This window comes from Choloepus didactylus, chromosome 2 (assembly GCF_015220235.1).
Source record: "Choloepus didactylus isolate mChoDid1 chromosome 2, mChoDid1.pri, whole genome shotgun sequence".
Lineage (NCBI taxonomy): Eukaryota > Metazoa > Chordata > Mammalia > Pilosa > Megalonychidae > Choloepus > Choloepus didactylus.
Genome location: NC_051308.1, coordinates 226,882,882 through 226,906,718, shown reverse-complemented (window position 1 = coordinate 226,906,718; position 23,837 = coordinate 226,882,882). Strand labels below are relative to the sequence as shown.

General features: G+C 45.7%; 1 protein-coding gene across 2 annotated transcripts; it reads right to left on the bottom strand.

Moving 5' to 3' along the window:
* Positions 1-2,148: 2,148 nt before the first annotated feature.
* HTR1D (5-hydroxytryptamine receptor 1D) lies at positions 2,149-23,781 on the bottom strand. Of its 2 annotated transcripts, none has more exons than XM_037818395.1 (2): positions 23,729-23,781; positions 2,149-4,770 (listed from the first exon to the last, which is right to left on the bottom strand). In XM_037818395.1, exon 2 carries the CDS (start codon positions 4,155-4,157, stop codon positions 2,955-2,957), a length of 1,203 nt encoding a protein of 400 aa, XP_037674323.1. In that variant the 5' UTR covers positions 4,158-4,770; positions 23,729-23,781; the 3' UTR covers positions 2,149-2,954. The 2 variants fall into 2 exon arrangements, with proteins under 2 accessions (XP_037674323.1, XP_037674329.1); XM_037818401.1 differs by lacking the exon at positions 23,729-23,781 and adding an exon at positions 23,641-23,674.
* Positions 23,782-23,837: the final 56 nt, after the last annotated feature.

Genomic DNA, 23,837 nt, shown 5'->3' with positions numbered 1-23,837 from the left:
CAATAGATCAAAGCAAAATGTTAAAATTGGTTGATCTGGATATCTGGGGGTATATGGGTATGTTGTAGTTCTCTGTATGGGGTTTGTATTATATTTGCAACTGTCCTGTGCATTTGAAAGTATTTCAAAATTAAAAGTTAAAGCCACCACACGTAAAAAACAAGTTTGCCAATTTTTGTTTTAAATAATCAGGAAAGGCCTCTGAGGTGACATTTGAGCTTCTCTTATAATCAGCTCAAAGTTCTCCAATAATAACAGATGTCATTTTACTGAGCATTTATTATGTACCAGGCACTGTGAGAAGCACTATATACTCATCACCTCATATAATCATCACAAAACCCTATGGCATATATATTGACAACCCTATTCCACTGGCGGCACAGAGAGGTTAGGTGACTAGCAGATAAATGGCAGAAATGGGATTCAGTCACAGGTGTGTCTGACTTCAAAGCTTGCACTTTTTTATACCATGCCACACTGTACTTTGTTCCCTGTCCAGTCTCTGAAATCCTGGTGTTTCTCAGATCAGGAAGATGATCCAATGCCAAGATGGAGAAGAGGCACAGCAAGTGCAGAGGAGAACAACGAACATGCCAAGAGATGTCTGAGATCAGGAAGAGACATCACAGTGTGGGCAAGACCCTAACTCAGTGGTTCCCAAACCCCCGAGGCATAGAAATCACTTGGTGGGAGAGAAGGAGAGAGATTCCTGTGCCTGCTGCCAGAGATTTTGAGTCAGTGGGCCTGAGGTGGGGTTTTGGTTGAATTGTGTCCTCCAAAAAGATATGTTGGAGTCCTAATCCCCAGTACCTTAGAATGTGACCCTGTTTGGAAATAGGGTCATTGCAAATGGAATTAGTCAAGTTAAAATAGGGTCTTACTGGAGTAAGGTGGACTATGACTGGGCCCTTATGGGAAGGGTAGAGGAGACAAGAAGATGCAGAGAGAGAAGAAAGATGGCCATGCGATGACGGAGGCAGCAATTGAGTTATACCCAACTCAAGAAATGCCAAGGATTGCCAGACACCAACAGAAGCCTAGAGAGAGGCAGGGAACCGATTCTTCCCTACAGACTTCAAAGAGAGCACAGCCCTGCTGACACCTTGATTTCAGGCTTCCAGCCTGCAGAAATGCGAGGGAATAAATTTCTGATGTTTTAAGCCAACAAGTTCGTGGCACTTTGTTACAGCACTCCTAGCAAACTAAGACAGTTGGGGACAAGGAATCTGATGTTAAACAGCTTCCTGGGTGATGTTAACAAAATCTATTGCAGTGGTCTGGGGATCACACTGTGAGATGTCCAGCATCCACTTCAAGTTAGCACAAAACTCCTGGGAGTGACCCCCATCTTGGCATCCCTTCTTCTCCCTTCCCTTCCTGACAGCCTATATTCCCAGCTTCCCTTCTTCTTCTTTCTGTGTCCAGAGACCCCAAGGAGCATTCCAGGCCTCTCAGCCTCAGTTCCTTCTCTTTCTCCCACCTGACATACCTTCCCTACCTTCCTTTGTTCTGCCCCATCTCCTCCCAGAAGCCTCATCACATCTCCCCTACATTACTCTCCCATCATCTTTCTGGAGGCTTTCGAAGGATCACCTCTTTATGAAACGTCCCTGACCAGAGACAAGTTTCTTCACTACATCCATAAAATGGAGATGAAGAGTAAACAAGAAAATGTATACAAGCTCATCATAATCACCCAGTACATAGTAGCTGTTATTTTTATATTGCTGTCTGACCTTAAGTAGGTCAGTTCCTCTATCTCTAAAATTATAAGAGTTAATATTTATTGAGCTCTTATTATGTTCTAAGCACTATACTAATTTATACAATAACATATTTATCATCATTCCCATTTTACAGTTGAGGAAAATGAGGCAAAGAGGAATTCAGAAACTTGTCCAAGGTCACTCAGCTAGCAATTGGCAGCACTTGGATTTGAACGGAAGCATCAGGTTCCAGGTCCTGAGATCTTAATTCCCATGCTGTACTAACGTTAATCATTAGGTGGTTCCAATGAAATCACAAATGCCAGGACTCAGGCACAGTGGTAGGAGCTCAATAAATGCTGGAGACTGAATTGAGTTAAAAGGTTTCAGCATCTGGGGAAAGGGGGAAAAAAATCACTCAAAGACTTTTCTGGTCATGATGTCTCATACTTTTTATTTGGTAAGTCTCAATGTCTTAAGATCCCTAATGAGGACAGGTTGCAAAAAAATAATTCAGAAAAATAAAATCAGAATTGTGTTCCACTCAGAGTTTGGTGGGCCCAAAGCTTATTGATCTACTTCAGTGAGGTGATTATGGTTTTTAACTTCAGAATATTAAGATGGTACAGAGACAAGGGGAAAGGAAGAGGATATAGGGTAATTGATCTGTTTCCAACCAACCCAAACCCCTGGCCCCCAGCTTCTGAATCTTTTTCCAAGTCACTCTATATCACTGGCGTTCCAGATCTGGAACCTCCCCCATGGACAACTGGGATAGATTCAATCTAAGAAGGACTCAATGGAAGAAATCCATGGATGTTATTTTCCATTCAAGGTGCTACATGGAAGGGAGACCCCTCCATCCTGACTCAAATTCTTTTTCAACTCAGGTCATTGATCTCCTCCACCCTCCACTGAGCACTATAGAAATCTCCAATGGAGCAGAAAGTCTTCCCTTTGAGCCTGTGGTCCTGTCTATGGAGCCAGACAGTTTTCCCTATGAACTGTATCAGCGGGGAATCTGTGGGTCATGTTTCTGCCAACCTCTGTCCTGTCAAGCTTTAGTCCTGAGCCTTTCACACAGCTGCCCAGCTTTTGGTTACTCAGAAGTCAAGACAACGACAGGAAAGAGAACACAAAACAATTCTACCAATCGAACCATGACCCAAGATATTGTGAATTAACCCAAGTCTCAGGAAAAATAAAAAGACAAACCCAATTGTACCAAGTCACCACCAAATAATATTAGGAGGCTTTCCGAAAATGGACAACTTTCTGAAATGCTTGCCGAAACTCTTCATTAAACACAGTGTAGATTACTGGGTTGATGAGGGAGTTTAAGTAACCTAGCCAGGTGAAGAAGTCAAAGAGGGCTGGGTGGATCCAGCAGGAGTCCCGGCAGATGGGGAGGACCAGAGATGTGACAAAGAAGGGCAGCCAGCAGATGATGAAGGCCCCTAAAATGATCCCCAGGGTTTTTGTGGCCTTCCTTTCTCTAGCAGCAGAAATCCTCTTGCGCTCCAGGACACTATCAGCAAGCTTGATTTTCACGTGGTTAAAAAAGAGAGAGGAGCCAGCCAAGTGTGAGTGCCCCTCATGGAGGCTGGGGTTGAGGGAACACAGTGAGGACCCTGCAGAGCCTGTGATGAGATGGGCTGTGGTGAAGCGCTTTCCATAAAGTGATGGCGGATTCAGGATGCGGTTCCGGACGGCCATGTAGATCCGGCCATAGAGGATGATGAGCAACACAGATGGGATGTAGAAGGCCCCACAGGTGGAGTAGATGGTGTAGGAGATCTGGGAGGTGTTCACCAGGCAGTCCGACATCTCTTCGTGAGCTTTGGCTTGCCGCCAGAAGAGCGGTGGGATGGAGATGCAGATGGAGATGGCCCAGACAATGGCAATCATGATGGCTGCATGGCCTGCTGTTCGGCGTTTACTATACTCCAGAGCATCTGTGATAGCCCAGTATCTGTCCAGAGCAATGACACAGAGATGCAGGATGGAGGCCGTGCAGCACGTGATGTCAGAAGACAGCCAGAGGTCACACAGGATTTGGCCAAAGCTCCAGGTATGGGTGATGGTATATGCAATGCTGATGGGCATGACCAAGATGGAAACCAAGAGGTCAGTCATGGCCAGGGAGCCAATGAGATAGTTAGCTGGGGTGTGGAGCTTCCTGGTGAGGAAGATGGTGGTAAGCACGAAGGCATTGGAGAGGACCGTGGCCAGCGTGACGATGGAAAGGACCACAGCGAGACAGATCTTGAGTGCCTGGAGGGTTCCTGGGTCCCAAGCCTTTGTGGTTTCTATTGCATTCACGGATCTGTTAGGGGCCTCCTGGAGAAGGCCTTCCACCGACTGGTTTGGTGGGGGCATTCTAGGTGGCTTTCTCTTCCCACAGACTTGTACACACACAGCTCCTTCTTTTGCAGTTATCTTGCCCATAGAATAAGGTCATCCTTCTGTTTCACATAGGTGAGAAACATACAGCAGAAGAGCAGACCACAGTGAAAATATCTCAAGACACGATTGTTTAAAGAACACTGAGGTGATTTCCAGCTGGTAGTGAAAGGCCTTTCCTAAAGAATCCCAAGATGTCTCATTGTTCTGGAACTTTGCTCAGCAGAGGGTCAAGCCCAGTGGACACATGCTGCGTTTGTTAGACAATTATCGGGGTATTGCCACCAGTGTGGGCAAGGCTCTGGGATTCTCGCCTTTGGCATTTGGCTCCTTCCAAACCTTGAGACATAAAAGTGTTTAATGAGAACTTCAGAATTTCCCTCATCCTATTCTGAGAAGATTCTGAATGTCAGGTTGATTTCAAAACTAGAGACAAAAAGAAGTACCAGCTGATTCACAGAAGTAATTCCGTCAACAGCTCACAGTTTTCCCTGGTCTGTCTTGACACATGATGGGGCACTTAAGTTGGGTCCTGTCTCACCGACCACTTTAAGCCTGACCTGACAAAACATTCTGGTGACCAGGATGCGTGAGCTGGCAGAAGGCAAAACAATCAGTTCACTGCAAGTTCACCAACAGGGGCTCATGTTCAGAGACTCTGGGGTTTGAAAAAGAAAAAAAGTAAAGAGTTAGATTCTAGAAGGACAAGACAGACGCTTGAAATTAACTATAAGATTAAAAGGATAATGCTTAATTGCTATAACAGGGATGAACCTTGAAAATATTATGCTAAGAGAAACAGGCCAGACACAGGATAAATATTGTGTGATCCCACTTATATGAAATATATAGAACAAACAAATTCATAAAGACAAAACATAGATTAGAGATTACCTGAAGGCTGGGGGTAGGGGCATGGAGAGTTATTGCTTAATGGGTACAGTTTCTGCTTCTGGTGATGAAAAAGTTTAGGGAATGGTTGGTAGCGATGGTAGCTCAATACTGTAAATGTAATTAATGCCACAGAACTGTATACATAAAAATGGTAAAAATGCCAAGTGTCCATCAACAGATGAATGGATAAACAAAATGTGGTATAAATATATGATGGAATATTATTCAGCAATAAGAAGGTATGAAGTCCTGAAGCACGCAACAACATGGATGAACCTTGAGGATGTTATGTTAAGTGAAATAAGTCCGACACAAAAGGACAAATACTGTATGATTTCACTGATAAAAACTAATTATAATATGTAAGCTCATAGACATAAAATATAGAATATAGGTTACCAGGATATAGAGTGAAGCTAAAGAATGGGGAGTGGTTGCTTAATATGTAGAGAATGGTTAACTAGGTTGAACTTAAAGGCTTGGAAACAGACAGAGGTGACAATAGCACATTATTGTGAGAATAATTAACATAGCTGAAAGATGTGTGAATGTGGAGGAAAGGGGAAGTTTAGAATCATATATGTAACCAGAAGGCTAATGGGAATGTATAAATATGGGAATGTATAAAGCAGTGAATCTTGTGGTGGACATTGTCTGTGATTAACTGTACAAATATTAAAAAGTTCCTTCATGAACTAGAGCAAATGTACGACACTTCTACAAGTTGTTAATAGTGGAGGGGTATATGGGAAAAATGTACCTATTGCAAACCATGGATGATAATTAACAGTGATATTTTAATGCTCTTTCATCAACAGTAACAAATGTACCACACCAATTCTATGGGTCAATAATAAGGGGAAAAGGGGGTTTGGGGGGCTTTGAGTTTTCTTTTTTTGTTTGTATTTCTTTTCTGGAGTAACTAAAGTTGATCATGAGAATGTATGCACAACTATGTAATGATACTATGAACCAGTGATTGTATATTTTGGATGGGTTGTATGGTGTGTGAATATATCTCAATAAAATTGGATTAAAAAATGGCTAAAATGGCAAATTTTATGGGGTGTGTATGTGTGTGTGTGTATGTATAACCACAATAAAAAAATTTAAAAGATATTGCTTAATGCCAGCAGCAGTGCAGTGAAATACTGGCATTCTCAAAAGTGTCAGCAGAATAAAGTGAAGGGTGATATGTCCCACTCCCACAATTCCCAGAAGGGACAAAGTATCATAACTGTTACAAGCACACAGGCTTTGTTACAAGTACCTGAAATCAGCTCTCTAAGTTGTAAATCAGAAATCATCTATTCTGCAAGATTGGAAACTAAACAAAATAAAACTAAGTGTGTGTGTGGGTGTGTGTTTGTAGGGGGAGACCACAAGGAAAGATACCAAATTGTCACAATGTCCCTCTCTAGGATGCGGAGGTGGGAGGGAAGGTGACTTTCTTCTATTCATTCGAATTTTCCAAATTTCCTAGAGTGAGCATGAATTACTCTTAAAACAAACAAACAAAAAATAATAATAATTTAAAAAAGGATAAAAATGAAAGCTCGATATTTAAGGTAAGAAGTTACCCTCTAAAAATTAAAACCCTGAGCATTTTTCATGGTGGAATTTGAAACTGGAGAATGCATTTGGCTTTCCAAAAGGGAACTGGAAATTTAGCGGCAAAATAAATCTTGAAGTCTCATTTTCTTTACCCCTCTGTGTGCCACTGGCCTCGGATCTGAGTTTGAATATTTGGAACATGGGCAAGTCCTGGGGTGCTTAGGGCTTTGGAATTTTGGTGTCAGTGACCAGGGTGAGGGAACCAGAGGGCAGACTAGGGCGGAATTGATGCAGGCTGTGGTGGCTTGGAGCCATGTACCCCAGAAAAACATGTTCTTAAACTCAATACATTCCTGTGGGTATGAACCCTTGTAAATAGGACCTTTTGATGAGGTCACTTCAGTTAGCGCAGCCCAACTGACTCAGGATGGGTCTTTATCCTATTACTGCAGGCATCAAAGGGAAGGCCACACAGAGAGAAACAGCCAGAGGGAGCAGCCAGAAGCTGCAAGTCAGTGGAACCCAGAAGAGAAGGAAGAAGCCAGGTGAGGCCGCCATATGCATTGCCATGTGACAGAAGAGCCAAGGACCAAGGGCCCTGGCAGCCGGCCCCAGAAAGCCTCAACCTTCTGGGAGAAAGCATTGCCTTGATGACATCTTAATTTTGGGCTTCTCCTAGCCTTGAAACTGTGAGCCAGTAAATTCCCATTGTTTAATCCTACCCAGTGAATGGCATTTGTTATAGCAGCCGAGGAACTAAAACACAGGCCCATCTCCAAGGCAGCTAGGAAAGCTTCCCTTGACCCCAGTTGAGGTCTGTGGGGCCGGGAGGCAGGCTCTGGGTGCTGTAGGGTTGGCAAGAAGAATGCCAAGACCCCTTAGCCCCACCCACATCCCTGTTAGCTCACTCCCTGCCTTGTGCGGAAAGCTACAATGCCACCAGGAATCCTTATGATTCTTTTTCTTTCTTGCAGCTCAACTTAGCAAACAGCTCCTGCCTTGGGAGTATTCACAGCCTGGCTGGGAGGTAGACCCTGGGATGGAGCTGGCAGGGCAGAATTTATATACACACCACTTTTTAAAAAAAGTGATCATTATGATGATGTATGAATTTTTTTGTGGTTTGTATGCTTTTCTAGTTACTATATTATAAACGATTTTCTGTCAGTCACTCTCAGGATACCATTTTTAAGGGCTGCATAGTATCCCACTGTGGCTGCATTAGGGGAAGGGTTTCAATACTCAAACTCAGAAGGGATGGCATTCCTGGTGGCTGGAAAGACAGGAGCAAAGGCTCAGAGGTCAGAAAGGGCAAGCCATGGCCAGAAAAGTGCAAAAAGACCAGCTGGGCTGGCATGAGGAGCAGAGAGGCAGTAGATGAGGCTCAGGGGGTAGCTGGTGCCAGGGGTGGGTGGCAACAGGCACAGGGGAGAGAGTGTGGCTTGGGCTGGGACAATCAGGGCTGTATCCCCACTCTATACCTGCCTTGCTGTGTGATGCTGGACAAGTCTCCTCCCCTCTCTGGGTCTCAGATTTCTTTCCCCAAACAATGGGGATAATAATGGCCACCTCACCTGCCTCCCAGGGCTGCTGAGGGGCTTCTGGTTCTCCTGGCAGGGCCAGCCCTAGGCACCCAGTAAAACACTGAAAAGTGTCAAGAATTGTTATTGTCCTACTCCCTGTCCCCATAGCTCTGCTTGGGGCCTTGTTGAGAAGATTCAGTCAAAGTTTATTGGCTGATTTTTTCCCTTTTTTTTTTTTTTATTAATTTTATTGAGGTTGTTCACATACCATACAATCATCCAAGGATCCAAAGTGCACAATCAATTGCTCATGGTACCATCATACAGCTGTGCATCCATCACCACAATTAATTTTTTTTCAATTTTTAGAACATGTTCATTACTCCAGAAAAGAAATAAAGACAAAAAAAAAAGAAAACTCAAATCCTCCCATACCCCTAACCACTCCCCACTCCATTATTGACTCATAGTATTGGTATAGTACATTTGTTACTGTTGATGAAAGAATGTTAAAATACTACTAACTGTAGTACATAGTTTGTAATAGGTATATTTTTCCCTATATACCCCTCTATTATTAACTTCTAGTTATAGTGTCATACATTTGTTCTAGTTCATGAAAGAGATTTCTAATATTTGTACAGTTAATCATGGACATTGCCCACCACAGGATTCACTATTTTATACATTTCCATCTTTTAACCTCCAACTTTCCTTCTGGTGACATATGTGACTCTAAACTTCCCATTTCCACCACATTCACACACCATTCAGCACTGTTAGTTATTCTCACAATAACGTGCTACCATCACCTCTGTCTATTTCCAAACATATAAGTTCAACCTAGTTGAACATTCTACCCATAATAAGCAACGGCTCCCCATTCTTTAGCCTCGTTCTATATCCTGGTAACTTATATTTCATGTCTATGAGTTTACATATTATAATTAGTTCATAACAGTGAAACCTTGCAATATTTGTCCTTATGTGTCTGACTTATTTCACACAATATAGTGCCCTCAAGGTTTCTTCATCAACCCATTTTTTTTTAAGATTTTTTTTTCACCCACCATACTTTCCATCCTAAGTAAACAATCGATGGTTCCCTGTATAGTCACATATTTATGTATTCACCACCATCACCACTATCTATATAAGGACATCTCCATTTCTTCCACAAAGAAGGAAGAAGAGTCAAAGAAGGTAGAGAGGCAAAAGAAAAAGAAAAAGAAAGAAAAAAAAAAACATGACAGCTAAAAAGCAACAAAAGAAAGATAGAATTAAACTAAAGTAGAATAAGAGTCAGGCAACATCACCAGTGCCAAGAGCCCCATATCGCTCCCTTATGTCCCCCTCTTACAGTCATTTAGTCTTGATATATTGCCTTTGTTACATTAAAGGAAGCATAATACAATGTTTCTGTTAATTATAGTCTCTAGTTTGCATTGTTTGCATTTTTCCCCAATACCATGCTTTTTTAACACCTTGCAAGGTTGACATTCATTTGTTCTCCCTCACGTAAAAAACATTTGTACATTTTATCACAATTGTTGAGCACTCTAGGTTTCACTGAGTTATACAGTCCCAGTCTTAATCTTTCCTCTTTCCTTCTGGTGTCCCACGTGCTCCTAACCTTCCTCTTTCAACCATACTCACAGTCATCTTTGTTCAGTGTACTTATATTGCTGTGCTATCATCACCGAAAATTGTGTTCCAAACCTCTCACTCCTGTCTTTTCCTATCTGTCTGTAGTGCCCCCTTTAGTATTTCCTGTAGAGCAGGTATCTAGTTCACAAACTCTCTCATTGTCTGTTTGTCAGAGACTATTTTAAGCTCTCCCTTATATTTAAAGGACAGTTTTGCCAGATATAAGATTGTTGGTTGGTGGTGTTTCTCTTTCAGTATCTTAAATATATCACACCACTTCCTTCTTGCCTCCATGGTTTCTACCAAGAAATCTGCGCACAGTCTTATCAAGCTTCCTTTGTATGTGATGGATCACTTTTCTCTTGCTGCTTTCAGGATTCTCTCTTTGTCTTTGATGTTTGATAATCTGGCATAGGTCAGATTAATGGCATAGGTCTATTCAGATCTATTCTGTTTGGGGTACATTGCGCTTCTTGGATCTGTAATTTTATGTCTTCCATAAGAGATGGGAAATTTTCATTGATTATTTCCTCTATTATTGCTTCTGCCCCTTGTCCCTTCTCTTCCCCTTCTTGGACACCCATGACATGTACATTCATGCATTTCATGTTGTCATTCAATTCCCTGAGATGTTGCTCATATTTTTCCATTCTTTTCCCTATCTGTTCTTTTGTGTGCATGATTTAAGGTTTCTCATTCTCCAGTTTCTGAGTGCTTTTTTCTGCCTCTTGAGATCTGCTGTTGTATGTCTTCATTGTGTTTTTCATCTCCTGTGTTGTGCCTTTCATTCCATATATTCTGCCAGTTGTTTATTCAAACTTTTGATTTCTACCTTTTGTTTGCCCAGTGTTTTCTTTATAGCCTTCATCTTTTTTGCCATATGTTCCCTGAACTCATTGCTTTGGTTTTTTATTTTATTTAGCATATTTCTTCGAAAATCTTTAATAGATTGTTTCATTAAAGTGAAACAATATCTCAACTGTATCTTGATTGAGGTGTAAGTTTGTTCCTTTGACTGGGCCATATCTTCATTTTTCCTAGTGCAGATTGTAGTTTTCCGTTGTCTAGACATCTGGTTTCTTTGGTTACTCCAATCGGTTTTTCCCAGACCAGAACAGGTTCAGATCTCAGAATGGGGTTATATTCTGTTTCACATCTCCCTGAAGGTGTGTCTTAGAAATTGACAGGCTTTCCTGTGAGGTCTCTAGCCACTGTGCTTTTCCTAACCTGCCCAGCAGATGGCGCCTGTCAGCCTGTCGCGCCCAACTGGTGTAAGGAGGTGTGGCCTCTTTAGTTTCTGTTCCGGCTGTTTTCCCCCAGGCTCCGGGGTCTGGTTCTGAAGTGAAGACTGGTAGTAGAGTTGGGACCCACCTCCTTCCTCCTAGGGAAGATAAATCCCCTAGGGAGTTTTCATCTGCATTCGGATAGCTCCTTTGTCTCTCTGACTCTGTTATCTCCACCTCTGTCTGGGTCAGAGCTCTGCCAGCTGAAAATGGTTGAGGCTCTCTCCACTGAGCCCCTCAGGTTAGGAGAGAGAAAAAGGGAAAGAAAGCCCCCTTTCGGAGCCAGTCAATGGCCCCCCAGTTTTACTCATCAGCCAGAGGTAACACCCAGTCTTCTGGGCTCCCCCTCCTGGGACAGATGATTCCTCTGGTTCTTTAAGGTCAGTTGTCACGAAAAGCCTTTGTTTGCTTGTTAGGGTTTTGTAGCTTGTGTCCAGCAGTCCACATTTGTTAATTAAAAGCCCAGCTGGAGCTGGGCTGAGCTACATTTGCTTGCTCAGAAAGTGCTGCTTTCTACCACAGCAAGGTTTTGCAGCTCAGCCTGCCATGGGGGAAGGGGGCGCCCAGCACAGTTCTGCAGCTTTTACTTACAGATTTTATGCTGTGATCTCAGGCATTCCTCCTAATCCAGGTTGGTGTATGATGTGTGGACAGTCACGGTTGTCCCCCAGCAGTTATTCCAAATTATTTAGTTGTTCCTGGTTGTTCATTAGTTGCTCCAGGGGACTAACTAAATTCCACTCCTCTCTATGCCACCATCTTGCCCCCACTCCTGATTGATTTTTAAAACATTAAGAAGCTAAACTGCAATGCAGTAGTTTCTCTCCCACTCCCCAAACCCAACTTGTGGGTCCCTTATTTTAAAAGAACATCTAACATTGTGAATGTGATTAATCCCACTAAATGGAATGCTTGGGAGAGGTTGGAATGGGAAGATTTATGCTGTATATATGTTTCCACAAATGAAAAAAAAGACAGTCTAAATAGATAGACAATTAAATGCCATAGATGATCCTGGATGAGATCTAAGAATAGAGGAGAAAAGGCTCAAAAGGACACAATTGGGACATAAGAAAAAAAATGAAACATAGAATGTAAGCTTTATATCAATGTTAAATTTCTTGAACTTCTTAACTACACTTAATGTGATTACATAAATGAATATTCTTGTTCATAGGAAATGTATATGTGAATTATATTATTTGTTCAAGGATGTGTGCAACTTGCTCTCATATGTTCAGAAGATGATGGATGATAGATTGGGAGGGAGGGAGGGAGGGAAAGAAAGAAATGGTAAAGTGACAAAATATTAAAGTTGGTAGATCTGGGTATCGGTGGAGGGGGTTGGGGTATGCTGGAGTTCTGTGTATGGGGTTTGTATTATTTTTGCAACTGTCTTGTAAGTTTGAATTTATTTCAAAATAAAAAGTTAAAAAAAAAAAAAAAAGAATATCTGCGTGGAGGAGCGGAAACAGCCTCGATTTAAGAAAACTAGTCCTCAGCCATCATTTGTGGAGCTCTTGCTATATGCCAGCACTGAGCTAGCCCCTGGGGCTAAGAGTCACCCAACATGTGAAGTGGACAATAGGGCCCCAGCTTACAAATGAGCCAGCTGAGGCTCAGAGAGGTGAGGTTACCTGCCCAAGGTCACCCAGTTAGTAGAATAAGAGGTACAGAGCCCACTCTTGAAATTTCCACTCTTCTCCACATGGCCTCAGTTCAGGAAGAAAAGACTTAAGGTACATGTGCCTCCAGAAGTGAAGCTGGTTTTTGGGACCCCCTGGGGATAGGTGGAAATGAGGATCCCTCCTGCCCCTCCTTGCCCTGGGTTCCACCCTAAAAGCCTCCAGCCGATGTTTTCCTCCCAATTTGGTTCACACAGAAAATGTGCAGTTGGGTTGGACCGCTTGGAATGTTCTTCCTTCCAGACAGTCTGGGTGAGTGAGGTGCCGTTATCTCTCAGGGAAGGTGGTATGCTCGCCCTACAAGCTCATGTGGTCCCTCACTGGGTTCCAGACATTCCAGTGACCTCATTTCAGTGAAAGGCGTGGGCTCAGCCCAAGAGGCTGGAAGGCTGGTGGGTGAGCAAGTCCTCAGCCCCTCGGTGACATCTCGGGAAAAAAGACAAGGATGGGGCGGATGGACTCAGTCAGGGAGGCTGGGCTGTAGCTCTGCAAAAGAAGCTACGAGATTCTGGGGCCTTTCCATTCCTTCTCCCCGCTCTCCTGCCTGCCGTCCTTTCCCATCCTGAACAAAGTTTCCCATAATCCAGCTGCCTTTGGAGACAAGGACTATAGCTCTATAAGCAACTACCTCTCTCCCATCACACTTCAAAAAAAAAATTTTTTTATGCAAATTAAAACAGCAGTGAGATGCCACCATCACCCAGCAGATTGGTAAAATTTTTGAAATCTGACCTCGTCAGGTTGTTGGTGAAGGTATGGGGAGCTACAGTCACCCACTGCTAGTAGAGTATAAAGTGGAGCAACCTCTTTTGTAAACAATTTGGTATTATCCCATAAAGCTAAATATGTGTGATTGCCTCAACCGAGTAATTGCACTCCCAGGTATGCGTGGTAAGGAAACTCGTACACGTGTTCACCAGGAGGCATGAACAAGAATGGTCTCAGCATCACTGACTGAGAAAACAAACAATTAGAAACAATCTGAACTGTCTGTCAACAGCAGAAAGTCCAAACGTGGCACATTCCTCCAAGGGTGTGCTACAAAGAAGCAAAACTGAGTCAGCGGAAGCTATGCACATCAAAACCAGTGAGTTTCACAAACAACACTGTGTGCCAAAGTCAAAAACAAGCAGAAGGAAACAAACAATTCAGGGAGATAAATATATGTGACAAAGCCATAAGGAAAAGCAAGGGAAGGATAAATATAAAATTTGGGATAGGAGTTACCTCTGGAGGGAAAAGAAGAGAGAATATCATTGTGGAGGGCTTTCAAAGAATCAGTGATATTCCATTTTTTAGGGTGTTTATTATTATTCTTTAAATTGTACATGTGTTATATATTCTCTTTTATAGGAAATGATAGATTCATAATTTTTCTTAAACAATCAATTTCGTACATTATAAAAAAAAGAGAAGAGTACCTGACTACCAGCATTAACATATTGATACATTTTGATACATTAATAACTATTGATACATTTTAGTCCAGAAGATCAGGGTTCTGGCCCCATGGCTGCTGCTCACCAGCTGGGTAACCATGAGCAAGTCATGACTTCTCTTTGGCTCTCAGTTTCTTCCTCAGTAAAATAGAAACATAATTTTGGTAATGGATGGTGGTGATGGTAGCACAACATTCTGAATGTAATCACACCCCCTGAGTTGTATACTCGAAAGTGGTTAAAGTGGGAAATGCTATGTTGTATATGTTACCACAGTAAATATTCTTTAAAAGAGGGATGGACATATGCCTGGCTATGCTGCCCCAGAGTGGTGCTGAGTGGTTCTATGCAATGTGTATAAACCGTCAAGTCCCGAACAAACGTTAAGATGCTAACAAAGATGGAGGGCAGTGGCTAAAAAGCATGAGTTTTAAGTCAGCATGCTCAGGTCTCATCTCTGCTCCTCCACTTTCTCCCAGTGGCCATTGGGCAAGTCACTTACCTTCTCTGAGCCTGCACAGCCTCAGTGATGGAGATGATAACCCGCAGCTCGTGGGAGTTGGGCCGAACATGGTAATGGGTGACCTCAAATGTAACTTCTCCAGTTTCTCTATGATGCATCCAACCAAATTCAAGCCACTGCCATTTCCGTGAGTAATGTCTGCTGTCTGCCATTTGTGCTAGAACTACCAGCTACGGTGACAGGAGCTTCTTCCCTGCCTACCCACACTCCCAGAAGCCATCATAGCAAATCAAGGACTTCCCTCAGCATCTCCCCAGCCCAGCCTCATCCCAACTGAAGTCCAGACCACACGGACCCCAGCCATCCATGCATCCCCCAGCAACAGCATCTCTGCAGGAGGCTGAAGGGGGAAAGCAGACAGACAGACCTGCATCCCACTCTCAACCTATTCTATAGGCCACCTTTGACCACAGCTGATTGGATTAGGGTGGCCATGTGAGCCAATCAGATTCTGTCGTGGGAATCTGGAATGGAGACCCTGAGAGTGGGAGGCTGGGCCAGAGAGATGATAGAGGGGGAGTCACTTGACGCTGCAGGCCAAGGATGGTGAGGCTGGAGTTGGCCACAGCCACGACCAAGGCCAGGGCTGGTTTGGAGGGAGCAGAAAAGCCACAAGTAAATAAAGAAAACAGGTCTACAGGGAGAGGCGGGAGAATGGAGTAGGCACAGAGGCAGAAGCAGAGAGAGAGATCTTCCTGCCCCAGGAATGGAGGAGGAAGGAGTCTTCCAGGCCTGATGATACTCCTTCCCATCCTCAGATGTCCAACAATGACCTCTGTGCCCACTAAAACTCACTGGTACCAGCTCCCATTTCCCCAGCTTAGCCAGTTCAAATAGACAGAGCAGGCCCTGAGAAATAGGGATGAGGCAGAGGATTTCCCATTCCTACCCACCAAACAATCCAAACTGTGGGATCCCAGGCAAGTCATTTCACCCTCTGGGCCTCTTCCTCATCTGAAAACTGGGGTAACAATATCTTTCTCCCAGAATTGTGCAGATTCAGGATTCACCTGGCACAGTGGCTGGCACAGAGCAGGTGCTCTCTTTATCACTCCCCAGGAATGTTTACCACCCAGGGCTCATTCTGTTTGCAGGAAAACCAGTTGTCTCCCCTTGCAGAAGGTTCTTGATTTTAACTGAGTCATAAAACCTTGCCAGAAACAAAGGAGATGTATGGGTTTAATGGATCCTCAGAAGCCAGAGTCTCATCCTTTCCAAGGGGAAAAAAAAACAACACCCAAACAATAAGGCTCTGTGATAAAGATTTGTTGTGGTAGAATAAATCCCCCACAGAGGAATTCACGTCTGTTCTTTCTCTAAAAGCTGCAGGGTAAGGATGAGTGAGCCCTGGACGGGGAAACCACTCTCCGCAAATCTGGAGAGTGCTTTATATTTTACAAAGTGCACCCACAGCTGTTATTTCATCTCATTCTTCCAGCTGTGAGAGACCTCCCACAGACTCAGTTTTCTCCTTTGTAAAATAAGAGTATCTAGTCTACCTTTAATCTATGAAGGTTAAATAAAATAATATATGTGGAGGAAGACTTTGAAATGTTTAAAAATTGGTGTGTATATGTGTGTGTGTATATCCATATATTTCTTTCTATCTACCCATATCTATATCTGTATCTATCTATCTATCATGTATCTGGCTATCTAATTTGAGTCCAAGTTCTGAAATCTGATTAGTATCTTGAGCAAGTAAATCTTTCACCTCAGTTCCTCTAATTATAAGATCCAGAAAAAAATAAAGAGGGGCCAAACCTCTGACCCAGCACTTCTACTTCTGGCTGTATACCCAACAGAAACATACACATATGTCCACCAAAAGACATGTGCAAGAATTGTTCATAGCTACACTATTCCTAACAACTCCAAACTGGAAACTACCCAAAAAACATTGACCATAGAATGGATAAATAAATCGTGGCATATTCTTATAGTGGAATACTACACATCGATTAGCATGAACTCCAGCTACACACGACCATGGGCACCAATCTCACAGACACAACATTGAGCAGAAGTCAGATCCCACGTGTGATTCAAATTTCACAAAGTTCAAGCCCAGGCAAAACTGACCTACAGTGATGGAAGTCAAGCTATTGTGTTACCCTTGAGGGTGGGGGTGTTTGGTGATTAGGAGGGAATATGAGGAGGCTTCTGGGGGCAGATCACATTCTGTTTCTTGAGTTGGGTGTTTTCACTTTGGGAAAAGTCATTAGGATATGCACTTGTGTTTTGGGCACTTCCGTTTTTGTAAAAAGTTTACCCCAAAAAACAAAATAGATGTGACTGAGTTCTAAGTGCCTTAGGCACCAACTCTGCAGGTCACACTGAAACCTTGGGCTTGTCATTTAACCTCTCTGAGCTCAGTTTCTTCGTGTGGGAAATGGAGACGATAACAGCATACAGCTGTTATGCTGTAGTGAGCTGAGTAGAAAGTTCTGGGTATATAGTAAATGCTCTGTAAACCATAGTAAGTTATAATGAACAGTTCCTCCCTGGCAAACATGATTTAGGAGGGACTTTTTTAAATTATTTTTTATTGTAGTAACAAATTTCATAAAATTAGCCATTTTAACATTTTTTAAGCATACAGTTCAGGGGCTGGAAGGGACTTATTAATTATTTCAATCAATCCAGTATAATCAGTTGAGACTGCTGATGCCCAGAGAGGTGAGTGACTTGCTCAAGGTCACACAGCAAAGTTGGGCATCCCTTCCATGTCAGCAGTGCTTTTGCTACTGCCCCATGCTGCCTCCACCTTCCCCTAGCAAATGGAGGAGTTTATTTCCTTGCTCCTCAATTCTGAGTTCAGCATGGACTTGCTTTCGCCAAAAGAATGAGGCAAAAGTGACAGTGAGCCAATTTGAAATCCAGTCCTCGAGAGGTCATGCACGTTTTCACTTGCTCTCTTATGCCTCTGCCACCTCCATGAGAAGATACCTGGGCTAACCCACTGGTCCCAGGAGGAAGTGACAAGGACACATGGAGCAGAGCTGCCCCAGCCATGCTGCCCCAGCCGAAGCCAGCCTAAACAGAGCCTCTCAGCTGACCAGCAGGTGCATGTGTGGGCTAGTCTGATTAAATCAGTCAACTTCCAGATGCACATGTTTTAATAGATGATTGTTTTAAGCCAGTAACTTGATTGTTTGTTACACAGCAATAGCTGACTGTTATAGTCCCTCCATTCAACGAATCACTAAGTTTTGTCAGTTTTACTGCCTAAACCTAACTCCACTTTGGCTCTTTTCTCTCCTCTCCACCCCTGCTGCCACTCTCCCATTTCAGGCCACCATCCTCTCTGGCCTGAATGTCTCCTACTCATCTCCCAGCCTACAGTCCTTCCTCCCCTCCATTCTCTCATCATCACCCCAAGAATCCTACTTTTAACTAAAAGTCTGACTATGTCACTCCCTTAAAATCCTCCAGTAGCTCTCATCCCACCTGGGCTTAGGTCCAAGCTCCACAGCTTGGTTTAAGAGAGCTTTCATGAACCGGTCTCTACCTACATCTCCAGCATCACCTCCAGCATCTCCACCAGTGTGGAGAGTGAAAGTCACACTCCAGCAGCATGGATCAGCTTACTTTTCTGCCATCACCCTCCTGCCATACCCAGATCCCAATGCTGTTTCCTGCTCTGAACTTTGTCCCTGATGTGCCTTCTGCCTGGAAAGCATCCTCTTCTCAGCCCTCTGGCTGCCTAACTCCATGTCACCCCTCAGGAATGAACTCTGGCATCTCCCCAGGAAGCATTCTCTGACACCCCTCCCAGCCTGGTTTCAGTAGCCCTCTCCTGAGTGGTCCCACCATAGCTAGCCATTGCTCACCCCACTGGACTGTCTCCATCACTAGACAGTGAGCTCTCTGAATACAGGGACCATGTCATATTTCACCCCTGTAGCCCCAGCATCTGGCCCAGAGCAAGAGACCAATAAATGTACGTGAAAGGCTGCATGAACTGTTGGGAGATGGGCCCTGGGAACAGAGTGCTGTACTGAGAGGCAGGAGCCCTGGGCTTTAGCTTGGCTCTGCCATTAACTATCTATATGACCTCGGATAAGTAGGTTCCCTCTCTGGGCCTCAGTTTCTCCATCTTGAAAATGAGAGGGTTGGACCAGATCAGATATTCTCTTGCTGAACATCAGAATCACCTGGGGAAAAAACCCCACTCCCCAGGGGTTCAGTTTCAACTGGTCTGGGGTAGGGCCCAGGACCTATATTTTTTAAAATCTCCCCAAGTATTTCTATAGTGCAACCAGAGTTGAAACCCATTGGCCTGGAAGACCTCTGACCATCTTCATCACTGACAATCTGGTTATATTTAAAAAATCAAAGACAGGTGAAGCCACCTGTCTCCTGAGACCTTTGCAACAGTCAGTGAAGTGAGAGAACATACAAGAACAGGGTAACTGAGAAGACTTTAGGGCTGCACCCCCAGCCTGGGAGATCAAGCTGGCCCTCTCCCCTTGATGCTGCACATCCGGGTCCCGAGAGGGCAATTGAGCTGAGGAAATGCAACCATTTTCAGACACTGTCTTCTCCAGACTGGATAAACAAGGTATTAACAACAGGAATTCATCCTTTTCCTAGAAATTAAACACTGAATCTGTTACTGTTTACAGGACCCAAACCCACTATTCACCATATGCTTTCCCTGCACAAGGCAGCCATGGTTGAGAACATAAGCTTTGGGATTCAGGTAGCGCTCTGGAGTCAGGGAGACTGAATTTGCATCCCAGCTCTGCATTTATTAGCTCTGTGACCTTGAAGAAGTTACTCAACCTCTCTGAGCCTGTTTTCTCATCCATTCAACAGCTATTTCCTTAAAGCCTACCCCGTATTGGCATAAGCATCACAGATATAGACTCTGCTCTTAGGAAGGCTTACAGTGGCTCTGGGAAAACCTCCCTGGAACCTGGGACCACAGACGTGATGAGGGATGATGGCAGGGCACACTGGGAGCCATGGGAAAGGAGGAAGGACAGATAATTGCTGGAGTCCTCAGATTCCCCTCAGAGAGTGGCTTTTAAGCTGTGCACTACATGACTAACAGAATCAACAAGAGAAGAGGAGTTGGGACCAATGACACCTCTTCTGCAGGTCTGAAGCCTTCCCTCCTATCCACCTCAAACTCTTTTTTCTTCATTTCCTGTTCTTTATTCATGCAGAGAGCACACAGGCCAGGATCACACAGGTAGATCCTCTCATCTGCCCGTTTACCTGGACTCAACAAAAGACCTCACCTCCAGCTTTGCTGAGACCTCCTCCTGCACAACCATGTAGGGCTTTTCTCACTCTACCTCCTATCTTCTTCTCCACCTTTTCTGGATGTTTCCCTGGTTCTTAATGATGGGACTGATCGCTCCCTCCTCTGAGCCCCACTAGGCTTCACATGCATCCATCCCATTGGGCTCTGCGAACTGGGCTTACTTGCTGAGCCACCTGTCTCCCTGCTGGACCTGGATCCCTGGTGAGAGAGGGGCCACATCTGTCATGAAGTCCTGTGCCTTCTGTTTGGGGTACCCTTTCCCCTCGCCCATCCACCAACTCAACCCTCCTGACAGAAGTCAACCATCTCTTCTTTACTGAAACTTTCCCTGCTCCATCTCCCCAAGTGAGACCCTACCTCTCCCCTTTGTTCCAACCCTATGTCTCATGTTTATGATCCACACTGCACATCCCACACCATCCTGTAGGCTAATGCTTATGGGTCTTTCTGCCCACAAGGTGGTACATTCCTGGGCAGGGACCAGATTCTGTTCCCAGCTGTATGTTTTGGACTTAATCCTTATAGTTGATAATTAAAGTTTTACTCAAAGAAAGAAGGAAGGAATACTGACAATTTTACCCTGGCACAGACTCCTCCCTCTGTACCTCTGGTCCCAAATGTCCTTCAGTCCCGCCAACCTGGGTGTCACACAGAGGCCCCAAACTCAACTGAGCCACCACCTCCTTCACCCATGCCAGTCCCTCAGGACTGTCCCTTCCTTTTTGCAGATATTTATCCTGTTTTTACTCTCTAAGCCCCAAACCTTGAAATCCTCCCTCCTCCTCCAGTTGTTTCCACTTTATGAATGAGGAAGCTGAAGCTCAGAAAGGTCATGCAACTGGCCTGAGGTCACACAGCAAATAAAAGACCAGGTTCAGGGCCCTGTTCTTATCAGCCCAGACTCCCTTCTGAGCCTCCCCTCTCACTCCCCTTTAGGGTCCTTCTCTTCCTGTCTTCTCTACACACACTTGGAGCTTTTGTGTCTTGGTTCAGGTTGTTCTCTTGGCCTGAAAGAGCAATATTTCCTGTCTTCTTTACACATCTATTGTAATCCTCTCTGCTCTCCAAGGTCCTTTGCAAATGCTACTTCCTCCAGGAAGCCTTTTCTGGCCAACCTGTGGCTAGAAGCTTCTTAAAGATAAACATATTCCCTTCCATTCCAGTACCCAGAGCACAGTAGGCTTGCAATCAATATAGGATAACTTCTCTTGTAGGGCTCAAATGAGTCCTAGAGAAATAGCAGCATTCCACTCTCCCTATTTAAAACCTTCCAGAGGCTCCCATATCACTCAGGATAAAATCCGAAGTCCTACATGATCTGGCCCTGCTCACTGCTCTGACCTTACCTCCTACCAGCTACTCTCCTTGCTTCTTCCGTTTCTTGAACATTTATGTTCCTTCCTGCCTCAGGGCCTTTGCACTAGCTGTTCCCTCTTCCCTTTGTACAGCTGGCTCCTTCTGATCATTCAAGGGTCAGCTTAAATTTTCTCCTCTTTGGTGAAGCCTTGACCAATGTAAAGTAGCTTTCAACCCCTAATATATCACAGTTGTTTATGCTCCCTTAGCACTTAACCCCATCTGATATTTTCTATCTGCTTAATGCTTCTTCCCCTCCTCACTGCCTTCTGTCTAGCTCATCACCATATCCCCAGGGCCTAGGACAGTGCCTGGCTGACAATAGATGGGTCAACAGCCCAAAGGAGCTATGTGGGCTGGAGACATGAATTTATGAGTCATGAGCCTAGAGGTGGTAACTGAAGCCAAGGGGGTGGATGAGATCACCCAGGGAGAGTGTCTACTAGGAGAGGGGAGGGCCTGGGAGAGCAGAGCATCTAATAGCTGTAGAAAGAAGGATGAGCATGCAAAACCAAGAGAAGGAGGAGGAAATTTATGACAGTGTTGTCTCAGGAATCAAGGGAAGACAGTGCTTCGGGAAGGAAGGGGTGGTCAACAGTGTCAACCACTGGTGAGAGAGTGCAAGTTAAAGACTAAATAGTCTGCTGAATTCAGCTTCCTGGGGGGCACTGGTGACCTTGGGCAGATCCCTGCCCTTCTGTGGGCCTCAGATGGGAGCCATTTGTGCAGTGAGAGGAACCTCTCAGGTCCGAGGAACTCCAAGTTCTGAGAAGCTGTATTTCCACTCATATTCACATCATTCTTGCCAAAGAGAAAATTCATCCGTAGCCTAGGAGAGAAGGGATAATCTGGTATACCTCCCACCCCATTATTTATCCATCAGGCAACCAAACGCACCCTGAGGAAGCACCTCTGTGTTTCCGGCCCTGGACGGGGTGTTGCAGGGAGGAGGTAAGGCCCGCGCCCTGCCAGCCCTGCCAGCCTTGTCCAGCTGGCCGATCCCCTCCTCCTTCACCACTTTCTAAGTTCTGGCTTCCTGGTTGCCTCTGTGACAAAGCTCACCCACTCCTCTCCACAAGCTGGACAGGACCAAAGGCTGGAGAAGGCCCAGCTGCCCAACGGCCTCACTTGCTGCTGTTGGTAAAATGTCCCTCAAAGTCCCTTTGAGGAAGGCTGAGACCCCGGTGGGAGCACACAGGCCCACCCGTGCTCGATGAGGAAGCACAGGGCGCTGACTCCGAGAAAGAGGTGGAGAGACTCCTCCCACCAACCGAGCAATGATGGCCAGCCAGGTCCTGGGCTGAGCAACGATCCCATTTAATCGGCACAGCAAGCCTATGAGGTGGGTGCTGTTATCCCTATCTCACAAGGGAGAAGTTAGGGGACTTGAGCAAGGTTACCCAGCTAATGAGTGGCCAAGCCCCCTTTGCTAACACAGACAGTCTGACTCAGAGCCCCTGCTCTTAACCCTTGCACTTCCCCAGCTAGTGAGGCAGGGGGCTTTAGTTTCATCTTCACCTACAACCAGTATGGCCTTGAGCAAGATTTATTCCCCACTCTCTCCAGCTGAAAAAAGCAGATTTCTTAATGGCCTTCTAGTTCTGACTTTATGTGATCGGCTAAGGTTCGCACAGAACTTTACCATTTACAAAAAGGCATTACCATCTGGCATCTCATTTATTCCCACGGAGGGGAGGAGCGTCTTCTCCATTTGATAGATGTGCAGACTGAGGCTCGGAAAGGTGCAGTGACCTGCCCAAGGTCACGCAGCAAGTCGCGTGGAAGCCGAGGCTCCCCCTCGGGACGCTCCAGAAAGGGGCGGCCCCGCGGCCGCGGCCGCACCGGGACGGGCCGGCAGGGGGCAGCGCCCCGCTTCCCTCGGCCGCCGGGGCTCAGGTGGGGGCGTCGCAGACCCCCACCCGAAGCAAACGCCTCCCGCCCCGCCGGATCCGCTGCCGCGCCGGGCACCCCCAAAGCTCACCCGGGATCCCGCAGCCGCTTCTTGCTGCTGCCTCGACATCCCCCTGCGTCCTCGGGTTTGGGACGGCGACCCCCGGACGCTCCCCTCGGGCCTGCTGGTCTCCCCGGACCCTCTAGCTTGCGCGCGCCCTCCCGTCCGAAGGCGCAGAGAGGTGGGACGCCCTTGGTCACCTGGGCCCCGAGGAGGTCGCCCCTTCCCACCCCCGCTCCCTCGGGACGTCCGCTGAGGCCGGTGAGAGTCGCCTCCCCGGGCGGCACTCGGCTCCGATCGCTTAGCCGCTCCCCCGCCACGCAGGTGCGGACTCCGGACTTGCCCCCGGGATCCCCCTTCCTCGCCGCGCCTGGTCTCAGCTCCTGCGGCCGCCTCACCTCCGCCGCGACCCTCAGCCGAGTCCGGGGCGCCGCCCTACCCGCCGCGCCCGGGGGCTCTTCCTCCCGCGCCCTCGCGGTGCCGCACCTCCTCCGCCGCTCCCAGCACCCTGCGGCTCCTGCTCCACGCTCCCCTTCCCGCGCCTGCCGCTCCTCCTCGCTCCGCTCCTCCAACTCCTCGCCACTCGGGCCCCCAC

Coding starts and splice junctions, on each gene's coding strand:
- HTR1D (XM_037818395.1), bottom strand. CDS start 4,157: ATGGGCAAGATAACTGCAAAAGAAGGAGCTGTGTGTGTACAAGTCTGT.